Source organism: Maniola hyperantus, chromosome 7 (genome assembly GCF_902806685.2).
Source record: "Maniola hyperantus chromosome 7, iAphHyp1.2, whole genome shotgun sequence".
NCBI classification, from domain to species: domain Eukaryota; kingdom Metazoa; phylum Arthropoda; class Insecta; order Lepidoptera; family Nymphalidae; genus Maniola; species Maniola hyperantus.
In genome coordinates this window covers 10413138-10430494 of record NC_048542.1, presented here as the reverse complement: position 1 = coordinate 10430494, position 17357 = coordinate 10413138, and the positions used below count along the sequence as shown (strand labels likewise).

The following is a 17357-nucleotide window of genomic DNA, read 5'->3' as shown; positions in this document are numbered from 1 at the left end:
TCAAAATTGTGAAAATACTGATCTGAAGTATCTGTTGATACTGATGGTATTTTTCGCATCGCATTTATAATATGGTATTTTGTAAGTAGCATAATGTGATATTTACCTCTTGACAATAAACCTGCGGTCTCCCATCTTCTTTCGCGGAATTTTCTAAAGTCGAAGGAACTCGTACATTTAATTTCTTTTGAATTTCCTCTAAATGCGTGATAGTAACTGGGAATGTCCTTCCGGGCACTTCTACGACGGGGCATTCGTCGAAGTATCTAGAAATTAAATGGAGTGACTTGTTTTAAAAACAGCTAAAAAGTAACATTTATTTGGACCCAGTTATGCCAAAATGTACTAAGCCACATTTCACTGACTTCGAGAAAATGCCAATGAATGACATTAAAAGTTCGATTTGTGAGTGTGCATGGCTCAACTAATTTATTAATGTAAATGTAAATGCCGATTTATGCTCTTTGTTTCAGAGCTGTCATACATTTAAGTTCTTTTGGATTTTCTAATAAACAATTTAGACTATTTGATTAGCTCTTATTTGACAGTGGTTGTTACATTTGGTATAACTGGGTCTATTTAGCCATTTAATATCTTCTTTTATTACGAAAAAAAATTATTAATTACCAGTCCGCGATTTCGTTCGCGTGGATTAAGGTGTTAAAAAATCCTATGGGAACTCTTTGATTTTCTAGGATAACAAGTAGCCTTTATTAATCTCCAAGTTTTTAACTGTATGCACGTAAAAAATCGCGTCGATCCGTTGGACGTGGTTGAAGGAAAAACCAACAAACACAACACACTTTCACTTATATGATTCTGAGTTTGTTGAGGGCTCTTCTCAGACCTGGGCGCGTTTGGAACCCTCGTAGCTTTAGTTTTAAGTTTGCGTAATAATTATCGCCACTATATCTTACAAATCCAACAACTGACTATCGAAAAGAGTAATTTATTACCTATTTTGAATAAATCATTTGACTTTTGACTTTTGACTTTTATGGGTAGTGAGTAGTGATGGCTTTTGGCTCCTTTAGTGTAGTAGAAGGTAGTACCTACCTCTACATTTGTACACGAAATGACTGTTGAAAAATACGAACCGAATTGAGAACCTCCACCTTTTTTATGTCAGTTGATAAGTTGAATATTCTAGAATGTGGCTAATTCTGTTGTACACAATCTCAAAACTAACATGACAGGTTTAAATAACACAATCCTCCCTGCGGAAAAGGATAGAACCTTAGACCTGTCAATTTAGTTTTAGTTTAGAGATTGTGTACAACAGAATAAGACACAACGTACATATAAGGTCCATTTTACCTTGTGAAGACTGCAGTATCCAATGTGGCGCTCATAACAACGATCTTTAGACTCGGATTAATATCCAAGGCCCGCTTCAGTAGAAGGAGAGTGACGTCGGTATTGACGTCTCTTTCATGCGCCTCGTCTATGAAGACGTGGGTGCAACCTTCTAAACCTAGGAAAATTAAGGGAATTTGGCATTAATGTTCTTCTGCCGAAATTCGGCTACGGCAGCCATTTTCAACGCATACTATAGGTATAGCGAATAAATGAGGAGGCTCCTGCGGTAGTGGAGCAGAGCGGGAGGGGTGACAGTTGTCACAAGTTGCCGAATCATTGAGTTCTCGTGTCACGTTATCACACCCCTTTCACACTGCTTCCGCTATCGCAGGAACCTACTCGGTTCTGCATTACAGTGCGACAAGGCTCTCTTGGCACTTTAATGACAATGACAGGGGGGCACTGTTGGAGAACAAAGGCGTAGAATATTCAAACAAGAACAAAGGGGACACTTGACGGCAACGTTAGTTCCGATATCGCCACGCGCCAAGAAGCCTAATCGCACTTTATGCCTGTAGCCAATTTTGCAGGAGATATTATAGTGCACATGTGTGTCATGCGAGCGCAAACACAGGTGCACGACTGGAAAGAGACTGAACGCCATGGCTATCCTTGTTTGGTGGCCAGGGGTAAAAAGTAAAAACCAAAAAAATGCGGAAAGTGTCACCAGCACTTTTGTACCGCTTACGTCTATTATTGACGAACATTTTAGGCCAGGGACAAATGTAGCGAAAAATTACGAACGGGAAAACCCCGCGCGAATTCCCACTAGAATGTGTTGTTGGGAAAGTCTCTGCGAGGAAAAAACGTCCGAAAGAATTACCGGGCGTGGAAATACATTAGATAATTCTCTGGTTATAAAATTAATGTGATAGAAGACTCATTCGCGACGACGCCTGGTCACTTCTAGGCTCCAAAGTTTAGAACATCGGTGCAAGGTTGCTTGTCTGTCGGTTTTCTACAGGACATATTTCGCCATTTTACTATAGGACTATAAGGCATCGCAAAGGTACTGCACACCTACATACTACAGAGTCGAAATTCTACGGATTCGTTCGACGCAATTCGCTACCTCGTTTCTGATACACATTACTAGAACATGGAATACTCTTTCTTACTACTTATTGGAATATAGTCATAGAAATGGGCTTCTTCTAGGTCTCCACCTTAGGCTGCATCATGCACCTGTGATGAAGAAATGATTGCAGTCAAGCTGAAATAACTTTCGTCGCTGAAAACAAAAATAGTGTATAATCAATATGCTATTAGTTAGGTTTATGAATAGTAATATTAGCTTACCTGGATTAAGTTGTAGCCTGCGCAACAAAACTCCAGATGTGCAATACAATATGGCGCCACCAGGCGGTCGGGGCAATTTCGCGTGAAGACGCACTTGGTAACCCACTGATTCTCCGACCTGGTGAGAAATAATGTTATATCTTATTGAATGAGTGGTTAAGTTCGTTCGTATTTAGTACATGAACAGTTTATTATCATGAGCAATTTATTTACGAAGTGTATGCGGGTGATGCCATTAGCTTGCGAAAGAAATCCTGAATAAAGCAACCTACAAGGCTGAGTAGAACGAAAGGGGTAGGTAGGCGGCCTTCGTAGGAAGGTCGAGTAGGTGAGGCTGAATGAAGGGGCTACAAAGCATAGAATAGAATAGAATAGAATGTTTTTTTATTCATGTACTTTTTAAAAGTGCTTATGAATAGTCAGGTAGTTTTAATTTACCACTGGTTCGGAATGCCGTTCCATATCTGCTGGCGTAGCCCATATAAAAACTTGACTCCCTTGGGTTCTCTCCTAATAACACTAACGGTAGAATAGCGATTAAATACTTCGGTGACAGTGGCTCTTTAACCGAATTACTAGTCATCACCATCATCAACCGACAGACGTCCACTGCTAGACCTATGGGTTTCTTGTAGAGGCTTCCACATGTCACGAGTTTGCACCATCTGAATCCAGTAGCCCCCGCGACTCGTTTAATGTCGTCTGTCCACCTAACGGGGGGTCTTCGAAGTTCCAACGCTGCGCTTCCCAGTGCGAGGTCACCATTCCAGCACCTTGGGACCCCAATGTCTATCGGTTTTTCTAACTATGTGCAATGTGCATGCCCATTGCGACTACAGCTTCGCAACCTACTAAAGTACCATTAGCGATACACCTATACAGTGCCTGTAGAAGTGTATAGGATGCCGATTATCACGGCAACGCAACCCAGTATTGGGCACCGCATATACTTCCATTTATTTACGTACATGTTCACCTAGTTCATCGGCCACCCTTTGTGCTAGACCAATAGCAGCCACTCTCCGCGGTTCCGACACTATGGCCGCGGTGTGGACGCCGCCGTGTCGAAGGATGGCCGCTGGAACCCGCGTGGATTTGCCACATCCTGCCGCATCCACTATGATGTAGATGTTCACCTATTTACGTACATGTTCACCTAGTTCATCGGCCACCCTCTGTGCTAGACCAATAGCAGCCACTCTCCGCGGTTCCGACACTATGGCCGCGGTGTGGACGCCGCCGTGTCGAAGGATGGCCGCTGGAACCCGCGTGGATTTGCCACATCCTGCCGCACCCACTATGACGGCTACCCGGGACTTTTCCAATGTTGACGTTATCTGTTCACTGCAATATTTAAAAAACTGGTCAAGTTTTATAAAGTCATGTTTTATCTACTATGTAAGTTGAAAAGGCAATCGGGGAGGGAACGCCCCGCACATTCGTACAGCCCCCGCGCTAACCCGGTACAGGTGAGCGCGGGTGAAGTGCGGGCGTGCAGGGCGTCCCCCCACCCCCCACCTCATACCCCGATTGTCATCTCAACCTGTCGCGGACTATAAATATTTGCTCATAACAGTCTGATTAAGTCCCTCCATAAGTAATCCATTTTAAGATTTAGAAATATAACACGTATAAAGTGACAATGAGCAAAATAGAGCAAATATGGCGAGTCCATTGTACGTGTTAATCTTTTTTTACGCTCATATCTAAATAGAATATTCCAAATAGCTATTATTAAACGTTTTCTCGGTTTTAGGAGGATAAAGCCTAAGATATTCATACATAATACGCTTTACGCTGAATACTCATTGCGTCACCTGAAGTTCATTTTTTGAAAAAACAATTATTGACCCAGGGAATAACCTAACCAGACATTAGGGTTGTGCGAATGTAATTTTGGCTTAGGCAACGTGCGTATCATCTAAATACATAAAAGGAAAAGGTGACTGACTGACTGAATGACTGACTGACTGTGACTGAATAACTGATCTATCACCGCACAGCTCAAACTACTGGACGGATCGGGCTGAAATTTGGCATGCAGATAGCTATTATAACCGCATTAGCTATTATGATGAAGGTATCCGCTAAGAAAGGATTTTTGGAAATTCAACCCCTAAGGGGATGAAATAGGGGTTTGAAATTAGTGTAGTCCACGCGGACGAAGTCGCAAGCGTAAGCTAGTTATTTTATATTTACAATGGTACCACTATAGATAATTTTTATTACTAGATAGGTATGTAAGAAAACGAGTATGACAATACAGGACTTGTGCGGTGGTTGCTTTAAAATCTCGTTGGTGTAAAAAGTAACATTGAGAAAAAAAATAAAAATTGTAGTTTTTAAATATTATCTTCCAACAAAACGACTTTTACGAAATTTTACTTATAGAAATTACCTATGCTCATAGGTAATTTCTATAAGTAAAATTTTCTTTATGAGAAAGTAAAGTCCACTGGCATGAACGTCACAGTGACGCCACTTCGAATCGTCACTCGATGCGTTTTACGTCACATTTAGTTCACTTTCGATTTGGTTCAAGTGAAACCGAGACGACAATAATGACCGATTTCTCGACGAAAGCGAAAACTGAGCGTTGACGTCATCCGACGTCATCACGACGTTCCTGACTTTATTATATCGAAAGTAAAACGCTGACGATGTTACGCTCTCACTTTCAATGATAGAAAACATTTTCCTCTCGGTTTCATTTCTTAGTTTGAAAGTATTCTTGTCTTTCTTTCATCAAAAGAAGTATCAACTTATGAGAAATATTTGCTTGTTTTCATTAATTATTAATTAGATGATGCCCGCGACTTTGTTGCGTGGGTTTAGTTTTTTAAAAATCCCATGGGAACTCTCTGATTTTCCATGATAAAAGTAGCATATGCCCGTAGCAAGCTCTCCTGCATTAAATAGGTGAGATTCGCGACTTTGTCCACGTGGATTTAGGATTTTAAGTATCCCGTAGAAACTCGTAGAGTAAGTATGTGCTTCCCTTGGATGCAAGCTATCTCTGAACCGAATTTCGTCATCGTAAAAAGCTTGCAGACACAATGATATACTTTTGCATTTGTAATATTAGTAAATGTGGATTATTTTGGAATATAATAATTTTTCTGCAACCTAGTTTTTAACAAGTCCATCAGTCAATTTTATTTTTTTGTGCAAAGAAAAACTAATAATTTTCATCAAATATTATCTTTTTATTTATATCGTTAGTATCTCTACATTTTTACAAAGTTGTATACAACGTCAGTAGGTATGGGTAAGTAAATAGGTAGAATGGATTTTCAAAACGTGATAACAGTAATATGCTGTTAAGTGGGTTTATCATTTAAGCAATTTGTGCGTTTACTAACATCGTGAGTCAGGGGTAAACATTTAGATAAATTTTATCGACCGCATTAAATTATGCTGACTATAAGAGAATTTTGGAATAGGACAAAAGTATTTGAAATCTTCTTGTGATAAAAATAAAAAAGTTTTATTATTGAATAGAGTTTACAGAATCCTGCTGGCCAAGCATCAAAGAAGACAGTCACTTAGATTGTCACAACCACTTCTGATTGACTGACAATTCAGTTTCAGTCAGAATTTCATTAAAGTCCAATTGCATATGGGCCGTGAAAGTTACTTTACAGTTACCGTTAAAGACCACCAAGCATACACACACTGTTGTAATTTTATTATTGTATTTACCTACATTTATTCTAAATCTATTCTGTTAAAATAGTTTTAATTATAATTTTAAGTAATCTCTTTTGGCCTTCTGTTATACCTAGATTTAAATTTAAATAATAATTATGTATTTACGCTGTTGATTACTTTCAAATAAACAAAATAAAAAATAAAAAAAGCAAAGTGGGTTGCACAAGTCAGTATTCCTGCTTTCTTATATAACTAACCCTGACACTTTTATCGACGTTCAAAAACGGTAACCTGTAGGTTGTGGCGACTTCCTCATATTATGCAACTGCCTTACAAACGGACTGTTGCCAGACTACGCCCCCAAGTTATTTAAACAGGATATTCATAGATAAAATGTAGGGGAAACATTTCTTCAGAGTATAGTATTGTTTCTTTATTGCATAGGTACAATATCTAACATTATTTTCCATAGCACTCATTTCGCGCATTAAGATCAACATGTATAACAAAAGCAGTAACTGGAAACATAAATGCAGATTACAAAAGGCGAAAGTATAGACTTTCGCGCAGTTTCTAAATAACTAGGTCAGTATGCCCCCAAACGATGGATTGAGGTCGCGAAGCCGCTCTCTCGGGCCGAATTAGCTTTCCAATGACGTAGCGGTACGATATCGCTGTTTCCATTCTGTGACAGTTTCGATTTCATAGCTATTGAAAGCGGTTTTAAAAATTTTCAGTTCTAGTTTTAGGTTTTACAACTTTCAGATATTTGAAAAATATCGTATATGTATAGTATAATGCGTAAAATATCACGCTCAATTGTAACTTTAAATGTGTCAAATGTCATGGCAAAGGTACAAAAGGAAAAGGTGACGGACTGACTGATCTATCAACGCACAGCTCAAACTATTGGATGGATCGGACTGAAATTTGGCATACAAAAAGCTGTTATGACGTAGACATCCGCTAAGAAAGGATTTTTGAAAATTTAACCCCTAAGAGGGTGAAATAGGGGTTTGAAATTTGTGTAGTCCACGCGTATATAGTAGTATAGCATTAACAAGTTAAGTAATAAAGCGAAGGAATTCAAAAAGATTTATCCCAGAGAGACAGAAAAAATAAGGGGATTGGAGATATAGGTAAGTCACGTTAAAATTTCCAACGTTATTTTTATAGCGTGATAGGCTTGCGCTTGACCACAATTATACTTAAAAAAAGAAATTAGGTATGAGGTCTAAGTTGCCTATTCACGCTTTGAAGGAATTTAGATTATACGAGGCAGGAAACACGGACGCCGAAAGGGCATTCCATACCTTAGCGGTTCGAATCAGAAATCGTATTATTAAAGATATGGCGACAAAAGTTTATCAAAAATAGACTCATAGTCACATACTCATACCAAACAGAGGTCAAATATATAACACAGTTTTGTTTGAAGGTTAAAACGGTGTCCTCATTGCAAGACCTGCGACCTTGAACTTGTTCGCAAACAGGTCGCAACCTACAATTGTGACCTTGGCAGTAGGCGTCCCCGATACGATTGACCTCGCCTCCTTTATAAACGGGAACAGGGTATGTAGGTTACCCATTGTGGGTCACAGTGACCGGCTCGGGTAATTTTGTGTTACGAGAACACTCATCGAGTACTTTCAGGGTCACAGATAACGCCGGCCATATTTTTGGACAGTAAGTAGATAGCTATGCAATAACATAGATTATACTCACTTGCGGAAATATTAGACAATATATTGTATACGGCGTATGTTATAAAATGAGTTACAAAAATACTTTATATTGGGGATTAATTTTGAAACCTTTAAAAATTGTTTTTGTTTCAAATAGATACTACTAGGTACTTTTTAAATTTTTCGAAAACCTATGCCTATTTCATGTGTTTATAGTTACTCAAGGACTTTTATAAAGCTCTCACTACGCGTAGTGAGTATTCTGTACTGTTATGTATTCTGAGGTATTACATAAAACTCTGCGGGTCAGCCCGCAATTTTTTTTGTTCGAACCCGTCTTGAGTGAACTATAGTAAAGGAACTCTTGGTTTGATCCCGAATCCACGATGTATCAAGTATTAGGCTATGGGTGACGTAAAATCATAGATAAATAGGGCTACTTTAGGGCTAGTAGCGTCAAATTTTCCTGCTAGTATTTGACGCCTGCCCCTTGCCAGTGACGTCACAGCCTCGGCGTTTTATAGAAGTTTCCTAACTGTCGTGAACTGTGCAACTCTTTTTTGTTCACAACGAGTAACGACGCGATGTCCAATGTCATACTCATTTTGAGTGCTTCATATAGAACATGATTTTTGTTTGAAATACCCTTTCTGTAGGAACTAATTTAGTTTTAGCTCTAAACCTAATTCAATCTACAGGCACAATATATAATGACTGATTAATCAACATTCAGCAAAATCATTTTTATTCAATTGAAAGTACTTTTGAATCGTCAAATGCATCTACCACTGATCTACTACCACTGTAGAGTCCCGGGCACTCATCTCTAACTTTTTGGAGTTATGTGGGTTTTAACTTTTAAGCAATTAAATATCACTGGATTTAACGGTGAAGGAAAACATTGTGAAGAAACCTGCATGCCTGAGAGTTCTACGTAATGTTCTCAACAGTGTCAGCCAAAGTCAGCCAATTTGAACTTGGCCAGCGTGGTGAATTACTAAACCTTGCTCATTTTGAAAGAAAACTCGTTCTCAGTAGTGGACTGGCCATGGCTTGAGATGACGATGATATTTTTTTTCAAGTAAAAAAGTATTTCAAGGCAGTACTTACGCATATTGGTCTATAGGCAAAGGAGTCAGATTTTCGTCGTACTGGCTAAAAGTATGTTGAAGCGTTCGCTCGCGTCGCGCCAAAGTTGAAGGGGATGCTGGTGTTATATGCTTGCCGAATACAGGATGCATTTGGGATTTGAGATCTGTGACCAAAACAAGTACAATACGATAAGGCTCTTTTGGCACTCAAATGACATTGACAGGGGGGCGCAGTTGTCAAACAAAGGCTGCCAGCAAATAAAATCTCCTCAATTTTACGGAATATATTGAAAATGTCTATGTCGAAATTCGAGTAAGTTTTATCTAATTTTAACTGAATGAGAAATTGGGATAGCTGTCCAGCCCCCCGATTGTGTAACAATAACCATTTCATCGCTATCGCAATCGTCAAGAAATTCTGCCCTTTGATTGGTTGATTCACTGTTTACATTTTTTCCCAGCCAATCAAAGGGCAGAATTTCTTGACGATTGCGATAGCCCTGAAATGGTTATTCTTACACAATTGGGGGGCTGTTCCCAACTCGAGAAAGAATTATACAAACCATTTATAGACCACTAGAGGATGCCCGCGACTTCGTCCGCGTGGATTTAGGTTATTAAAAATCCCGTGGGAACTCTTTGATTTTCCGGGATAAAAAGTAGCCGTCCGTATGTCCGTCCCCGGGATGCAAGCTAACTGTGGAGCAAATTTCGTCAAAATAGGTTAAACGGGTGGGCCGTGAAAAGCTAGCAGACAGACAGACAGACAGACACACTTTCGCATTTATAATATTAGTATGGATGGACTTGCAACTTATCATGTTTTCCTGGTCAAATACCTAGTGCTATAGCTATATAACTATAGCTGCTTATGCAGCATCTCAGGGGAAAAGTTGAAAAAGTATCCAGCTATAAATAGTAAATACCCATTGACGTTGTCTGTCCGCTATTGGTTGTTGCATACGCGCCATGTTTAGTACGCAAGAATTGTGAGTGAGATGCATGAGCATGCGTCTCTGTTACTTCTATAAATCCCTTTTCAAAATCTTTGCCTTTTCCGGAATTAAGTGGCATAGGTATGTGTTAATTCAGGGGATAAGCTATTTCTTTCCAAACAGCCAAATTGGTTTAGTCATTTAGGCGTGAAACATTTAAAATTTCACGTTTATTATATTATTAGGAATAGAATAGAATAATTTTTTAATTTTTATTTAAATACACTTTTACAAGTGCTTTTGAATCGTCAAAGTAATTTACTAATGGTTCGGAATGCCGAAAATTAGGATATTTATTTACCTGAAATTTCGTCGAAATTGCTAAATTCATCTTCTGCTACATCTTCGGTATAATCTGTAAAAAAAACTTGTCATAGAAATGCTACTTACAAATTGGAGGTTGTTTACGTTAAATCATGGCTTGTGGCAGGCGTGGTCGAGTATTAATTAATTATATTAATAAGATAAAAATACAAAATATGTATAACCCAACTAGTATAGTTGGGTTTGAATTTATTAGAGCCTCAATAGCTATAGGTTAAATTAGCAGACTGAAATCCGAAAGGTCGCCGTTTCATAAACCCCACCCGTTGCACTATGGTCGTACCTACTCCTAGCACAAGCTTTACACTTAGTTGGAGGGGAAAGGGCAATACATATTATTAGTCATGATAAACATGGCTAATATTCTTAAAAAAAAATTGGCCTGAAATTAATAATCAATCTCTCCATAATCTATCGATAAGTTACTTTTTGACAAATAATAACGTTGCTAAGTAACTTAACGACAGATTCCAAATAGGACCCTACGACTTCGTTCATGGATTTAGGTTTTTGAAAATCCTGTTTGACCTCTTTTTTTCCGGAATAACTTAATGTTACTCTTCAGGTTTTTAACTATATCCATGTAAAAAATCGCGTCAATCCATTGCCTCTTTACGGCGAGATTGAAAAACAAACTGCCAAACGTACGACAGTTGCATTTATAAATCTTAGTAGAATTTCATACCATTTTAGGGTTCCGTACCTCAAAAGAACGGAACCCTTATAGGATCACTTTGTTGTCTGTCTGTCTGTCTGTCAAGAAACCTACAGGGTGAAGTACCCGTTGACCTAGAATCATGAAATTTGGCATGTAGGTATGTAGGTCTTATAGCTGACATTAGTGGAAAAATCTGAAAACTGTGAATTTGTGGTTACATCACACAAAAAAATTTAAATTGTGGTCATAAACTAATAATTAGGATTTTCAATTTTCAAAGTAAGATAACCATATCAAGTGGGGTTATCATATGAAAGGGCTTCACTTAATTTAATTTAATTTAAAACAACTTTATTGTTACTAAAATTACAGAGAGTAAGAATACAGGATACACTTAAAAAACAAAGGGCGACCTTATCACTAAAGTGATCTCTTCCAGGCAACCCATACTTAAGAACTTATAGAACTGTAAGACGGGGAGTCGCAATGTAGTTATTATATATATATATATATAAATAGATATATAGGCATACATAAACATACACTCTAATAGGTACATACTATACAATATAATGTTATATAGTATAATATAATATAATATATACATATATATAAATAATATATAAAATCAATGTAATGTAATTAAACAATAATACATAGCTAACTGTACATATTCTTATCGCAGAAAATCTACAGTGACAGATAGTGTTTCTTAACACGGTTTTTAAAGATCGCCAGCGATTTGGAGCGTCTTATTTCGACCGGAAGTGCATTCCACAGCGAAGCTGCTTTTACAGTGAATGATTCCGCGTAGCTATGCGTATTACATTTGGTCGCTTTAAGCTTAAAGTCGTAACAGGAACGCAGGCCGCGATTACGTTCGAAGGAGCTAAAGAATTTAAACTGATCTTGTGTATTCTAAAACACATTTTTATTTATTTTTATGCATCATAGTTTTTGAATTATCGTGCAAAATTTCGAATAAATACGACTGCAGAACGGAACCCTCGTTGCGCGAGCCTGACTCGCACTTGGCCGGTTTTTTGTTACATGATATAAATTTCATACTATTACATAATGTCATAATTCATAATATTAGTAGAATTTCATACCTTGTTCATCAATTGTTGAATCTTTGGTTAAAATTGATGCTGTATTTGTATTCAATAACTTCTGATTTGCTTCTTTAAAAGTTGTCTCATACAGACTTTCTGAAACAAATTAAAATCAATAAATTATATTAATAATTCATCAAGAATTAGTAACTTTTACTAATACTACTAATACTAATTTTAATAATGACTTATACTAATTTTAATAACTCACTTATTTCTGTTTCATAGTCGATCCATATTCTATTAATTCTTTGCACAGAGGTATCACTAAGAGTGATGTGCAAAGGTTTATTGAGAGTACTGCGCAGTTCCTGTAACACATTTTTGTCATGTATTGGAGTGCCTTTGTTGTCAATTCGACCATTCTTGTAAAGCCATTGCAATGCTTGCATAGCTGCCTTTTCAGCTGCCTGTCTTTTTGATACGGCTGTACTGCAAATAGAATAGAATAGAATATATTTTCATTGAGGTAAACTTTTACAATTCAATGTAAATACAACTTTTTAGTTCTAAAACCCGACTATATTATATTATTATTTTGTTTCCCACAGGATTTTAAGGCCCATCCGATTAACCAAAGAGAGGTTGTTTGCATCCTGAAGGCTGATAAAGAAAACTTTTAACCTGGAAAATCAGTGTGTAAAAGTTATGGTGAGTTTTATTTGCTACACTTCTTCACTTATAGTTACAATAATAACGATTGGTTTGTCTATCGATTAACGTTAAAATTATCAATAAAGTTAATGACTTTATCTAATCCATACTAATATTATAAATGCGAAAGTGTGTCTGTCTGTCTGCTAGCTTTTCACAGCCCAACAGTTTAACCGATTTTGATGAAATTTCGTACAAAGTTATCAAAGTGTTCCCACGGGATTTTTAAAAACCTAAATCCACGCGGACGAAGTCGCGGGCATCATCTAGTCTGTAATAATTTCACAATACCTTTCAAACTTGGCTTTTTCAGGCCAAACAAAAGTGTAAGTGCAAGTCCAGTCATTTTGTATGGGTTTCTTGTTTCCACCCTTCGGAGCAACCACAGTTTGTTTATAATGTATGTCAAACACTTTCTGACCACTCTTTGATGCCAGCCCGTGTAAAGTCACCCGGGGTTGTGTGAAAATTTCATTTATTCTTGTTAAATCTGAAACTGAAAAGTGAAAATGTTAAAGTGAAACTAGTCGGGCTAGCCGGTCAACGTGAGAAAAGCTGGTGTGTGATATATGTATAATGGAAATCACTCACAATAGTTTAAACGCTAAAATGTTGTTTATTTAAATTTGAATTCGAGTAGTACCTATGTTATGTCTAGTGAATTAAAACGTTGAGAGGAAATCTGCATGCCCAAAAGTTCTCCATAATGTTCTCAAAGGTGTGTCAAATCTGGCAATCCACATTTGGCCAGCATGGTGGACTATGGCCTCAGCCTTTTCCATCTTGTGAGGAAACTCATGTTCAGTAGCGGGCCGTATTGGCTGAGATGATAATGATGATGATGACTTTCTTAATGGTTTTTGACGACCACCCTGGCACAGTGGTAAGCTCTGTGGTCTTATTAGTGGGAGGTCCTGGGTTCTATTCTCGCAGGAGTTTGGAATTTTATAATTTCTACATTTCTGGTCTGGTCGGAGGCTTCGGCCGTGGCTAGTTACCACCCTACCCGCAAAGCCGTGTCGCCAAGCGATTTAGTCTTCAGGTACAATGCCGTGCAGAAACCAAAGGTGTATGGGTTTAGTAAAAACTGCCATACTCCTTCCAGATTAGCCCGCTTCCATCTTAGACTGCATCACCACTTACCACCAGGTGAGATTGCAGTCAAGGGCTAACTTGTATTGGAAATTGGAATAAATAAATAAAAGTTACCTTTATCATTTACAACATTTTCCTCCTTAAATATATCATCTATTAATCCTTTAGAGACCCACTTCCTGTGTTGCAAGAATACTGAATATGTTGGAGTTTGCAATAACTTTGCCTGTGTTCCACAGCTGTATTTTAAAAATTGATTAAATGTATCTTTTTGTAATTTGACTTTGATATCTGAAACAGCAAAATAATACCTGTTATGCCCATTCCCACTTGTTGTTTGTCGCTTGATGTTCCAGTGGCAGTACATTTTGACACAAAATTGGTTTCTGACAAGTGTGAATAGCTTCATATAAAATGTTCTGCCACTGGAACATCCGATTTAAATCTGGACCCGATACACGACAAGTGGGAACAGGGGGTTAGAGGTAGACTGTTTAAGTTCTATGTCGTTCTAGTAGACAGAGGATAATTACAGTAACTAATCTTTAAGCTAGCTAAAACCTATATGAAATGAAATGAAATGAAAATGAAAATGAAAATGAAATGAAAATTTATTTATGACAACAATGTCGGTTTACAGTTTAGTGTCGGGAACCCTGAAGTAAGTTTGATAAACCTGTGTCTCAGGGTCCCCGCTCCTCCTCCTCAGTCTCAAACATAATAGTTGTGTTAACAAAAACTATAAATACTTAAGTCTAAACAATTAGCATGCAATGTGTCGTGCGTGTATGTGTGTGTGTGTTTGTGTGTGAGTGTGTGTTGTGTGTGTTTCTTTATGTTGTTGATTTGATATAGCTTTAATTATTTATTTAAATTTAAATTTGAAATTTTAGTAGATTTTCCGTATCAATATAGTTTAGATTATTTAGAAAACTAGTTACTGTTTGTTTGCATTTAAAGAGTTGCATGTCGTATATGTTTAAGATTCTATTTAATTTGTTATATAAGTAGATTGAAAGGTTTTGATATTGTCTGCCAGCAAAGTGGGTCCTATTACTTGAAACAGTGTTGATGACTGCGTGGTTACGTCTTCTACCTTGGAGTGATCTATTATATTCAGTAGTGCGGTGAACCCGAGCTATAGTTTGTAAGATGTATAGTTGTCTAATGGTTAATAATTTGGCTGTTGTATAGAGACTATGTGTTGGTTACCGGAAAGGTCTGAAATACATTACTTTTAATAGGGATCTTTGTGCTCTCTCTAGGTGAATGAGTATTCTATTCTATTAATCAAGACAGTCAATTTTCCGCTATTCTAGTGCCGATTCATGCAGAATAAACAATAACTAAGGGTAACTTACCATCTTTTATTAAATAACCACTGAAATACCTCGTATTCGAGATAAATTTAAATGGACTCTCGTATCTAAGGTAAATTCTTTTACGGAGGTTTAATCTTCCCAATACAATATATTTTCCGAGCATTGTTTGTAAGAAAAATTCGACATAACCTCAAAATATAAACAATAATTATTACAATATCTTTATGTCGTTAGTTTTTTTTACCAATATCCACTTTTCTAATCAATGCGCTTTTATACTTTTCTTCACCTTTTCTTTTATTTCATCTTACTATAGTCTGATTTTTAATTCGGTGGAATTCTATTAGTGAACATAAAATAATAATATTATATGGTATCCCTAATACAAAGGGCTCTTTTGGCACTTGAATGACATTGACATTGGCAGGTCAGGTGGTAATTGTATAACAAAGGCTGCCAGCAAATAAAATCTCCTCAATTTTACGGAATATATTGAAAATGTCAATGTCGAAAATTGAGTAAGTTTTATCTACTTTTAACGGAATGAGAATTTGGGAAAGCTGTCCCTGTTTCCAAATTGAGAAATAATAATAAAAACCATTTATAAGCCATGGACTTGCCACTTATCACGTTTACCTGCTCAAATACTATATTTACCTAGTGCTAAATATACTTAGCTATTAGATGCAGACACATTTATGCTGTATATATTATCGTGATGTTATGTATAATGTATAATATGGAATGGCTCTAATATTTAACAAAAACAGTGAATTGCAGATTTTTTACTTAGCAACATCGCATATAAGGGAGACAGCGTGACAACGTGACAACTGACACTTCACAAGATGGTGGCGTTAGTTCAGATTTTCGCCACGCGCCAATAGAGCGTTGTCACGTTTTCGCACTGTGTAATTTTCTACTCACTGTTTTCAAAGTTACAAAAACTAAAAAAATCTACTCTGACGTAATTTTTTTTACGATTTGCTTTTTGGGCATTTTCATTTGAATTTCAAATCATAAGTAGTTATATGAAATAGATTTCCTGTTTTTGATTTTTGCAACAACCTAAAATAATGTAAGTAGTAACTATTGTACCAACCTACCTAAGATTTTACCTACCTAATTGTTAATTATTTATCTAAATCCTTAGAATAACAACTCATCTAAATCATATTATATTATATTACCTAATTTAGGTGAATTTTCAGTTTCATGTTTTTCGGGTGGCCAATTTTGGCTAACATAACATAATAGCTGGTAGGTATAATATCTCATCCTACTCTATGGTATATCTCTATGCTAAAAAATTTAGGTAGGTATATCTCTATTCTCTATGCTAAAAATCGTAGGTACCTATATCTATCTCTATGCTACAAATCGTAGGTACAATCGTAGGTTGTACTTATGAATTTAAAATAGGTAGCGTGTGAGAAGTCATTTTGTACCTACTCATAATACCTACTTATAACTAGCTGATGCCCGCTACTTCGTCCGCGTGGATTTAGGTTTTTATATATCCCGTTCTTCTTTGGATAAAACTTAAAAGCAGCCTATGTCACTCTCCAGTCTCCGGTCTTTAACTATATCCACGCAAAACAATCACGACGATCCATTGCACCCCTCGCGCCTCTCTAAGTCTCTACCCGCCTTCTTAACTTCTGTCCCGCTGGCAAGTAACTTGCTATTACATAATTTTAATGCAAATAGGAATGTTAGTAGGATTTGGAAGCAAGCGGCATCGCGTCGGTTTAGTCGTTCCTTTTTCTAACCAACTTAGTAGGCCAGTTTTTAAATTACCACGATTTAGGAATGCAATTCCTTACATCATCAGGGTTAAGGAGTTGGGTCCTTAAATTCAACGATAGTCTTTACTTGGTGGGTAACTAGCTCCAATATTTATAACTGGCAGTTTCTAAATCCCATCAATTTAGGTGATCAGGTCCTCTGCAGCATCAGGATTGAGGAGTTGGAATCCAATTTTTTTGTAAAACAATGTTGAGTGTATCTCTATCAATTAAAAAAGAAACTACGCAAATCGGTTCAGTAATCTCGAAGATTTCGGTGTACATATTATTATTATGTAGAAAAACAACTAGGTACTCCTTT

General features: G+C 37.1%; 2 protein-coding genes across 2 annotated transcripts in view; both read right to left on the bottom strand.

Moving 5' to 3' along the window:
• LOC117983960 (ATP-dependent RNA helicase DHX30-like) overlaps positions 1-15640 on the bottom strand; it is a 28261-nt gene extending 12621 nt beyond the window's left edge. Inside the window, exons 1-11 of the mRNA XM_034970601.2 lie at positions 15288-15640; positions 14041-14217; positions 13123-13327; positions 12389-12609; positions 12175-12273; positions 10382-10435; positions 9105-9249; positions 3807-4002; positions 2659-2776; positions 1318-1474; positions 107-266 (exon numbers count right to left, since the gene is read on the bottom strand). Of these exons, the coding sequence (XP_034826492.1) occupies positions 107-266; positions 1318-1474; positions 2659-2776; positions 3807-4002; positions 9105-9249; positions 10382-10435; positions 12175-12273; positions 12389-12609; positions 13123-13327; positions 14041-14217; positions 15288-15411 (1656 nt within the window). The 5' untranslated portion in view covers positions 15412-15640. The remainder of the gene's footprint in view (positions 1-106; positions 267-1317; positions 1475-2658; positions 2777-3806; positions 4003-9104; positions 9250-10381; positions 10436-12174; positions 12274-12388; positions 12610-13122; positions 13328-14040; positions 14218-15287) is intronic.
• The window catches only part of LOC117983961 (serine protease inhibitor 77Ba-like), a 144147-nt gene that overhangs the window by 15538 nt on the left and 111252 nt on the right, over positions 1-17357 (bottom strand). The gene's annotated exons all lie outside the window — the stretch shown is intronic.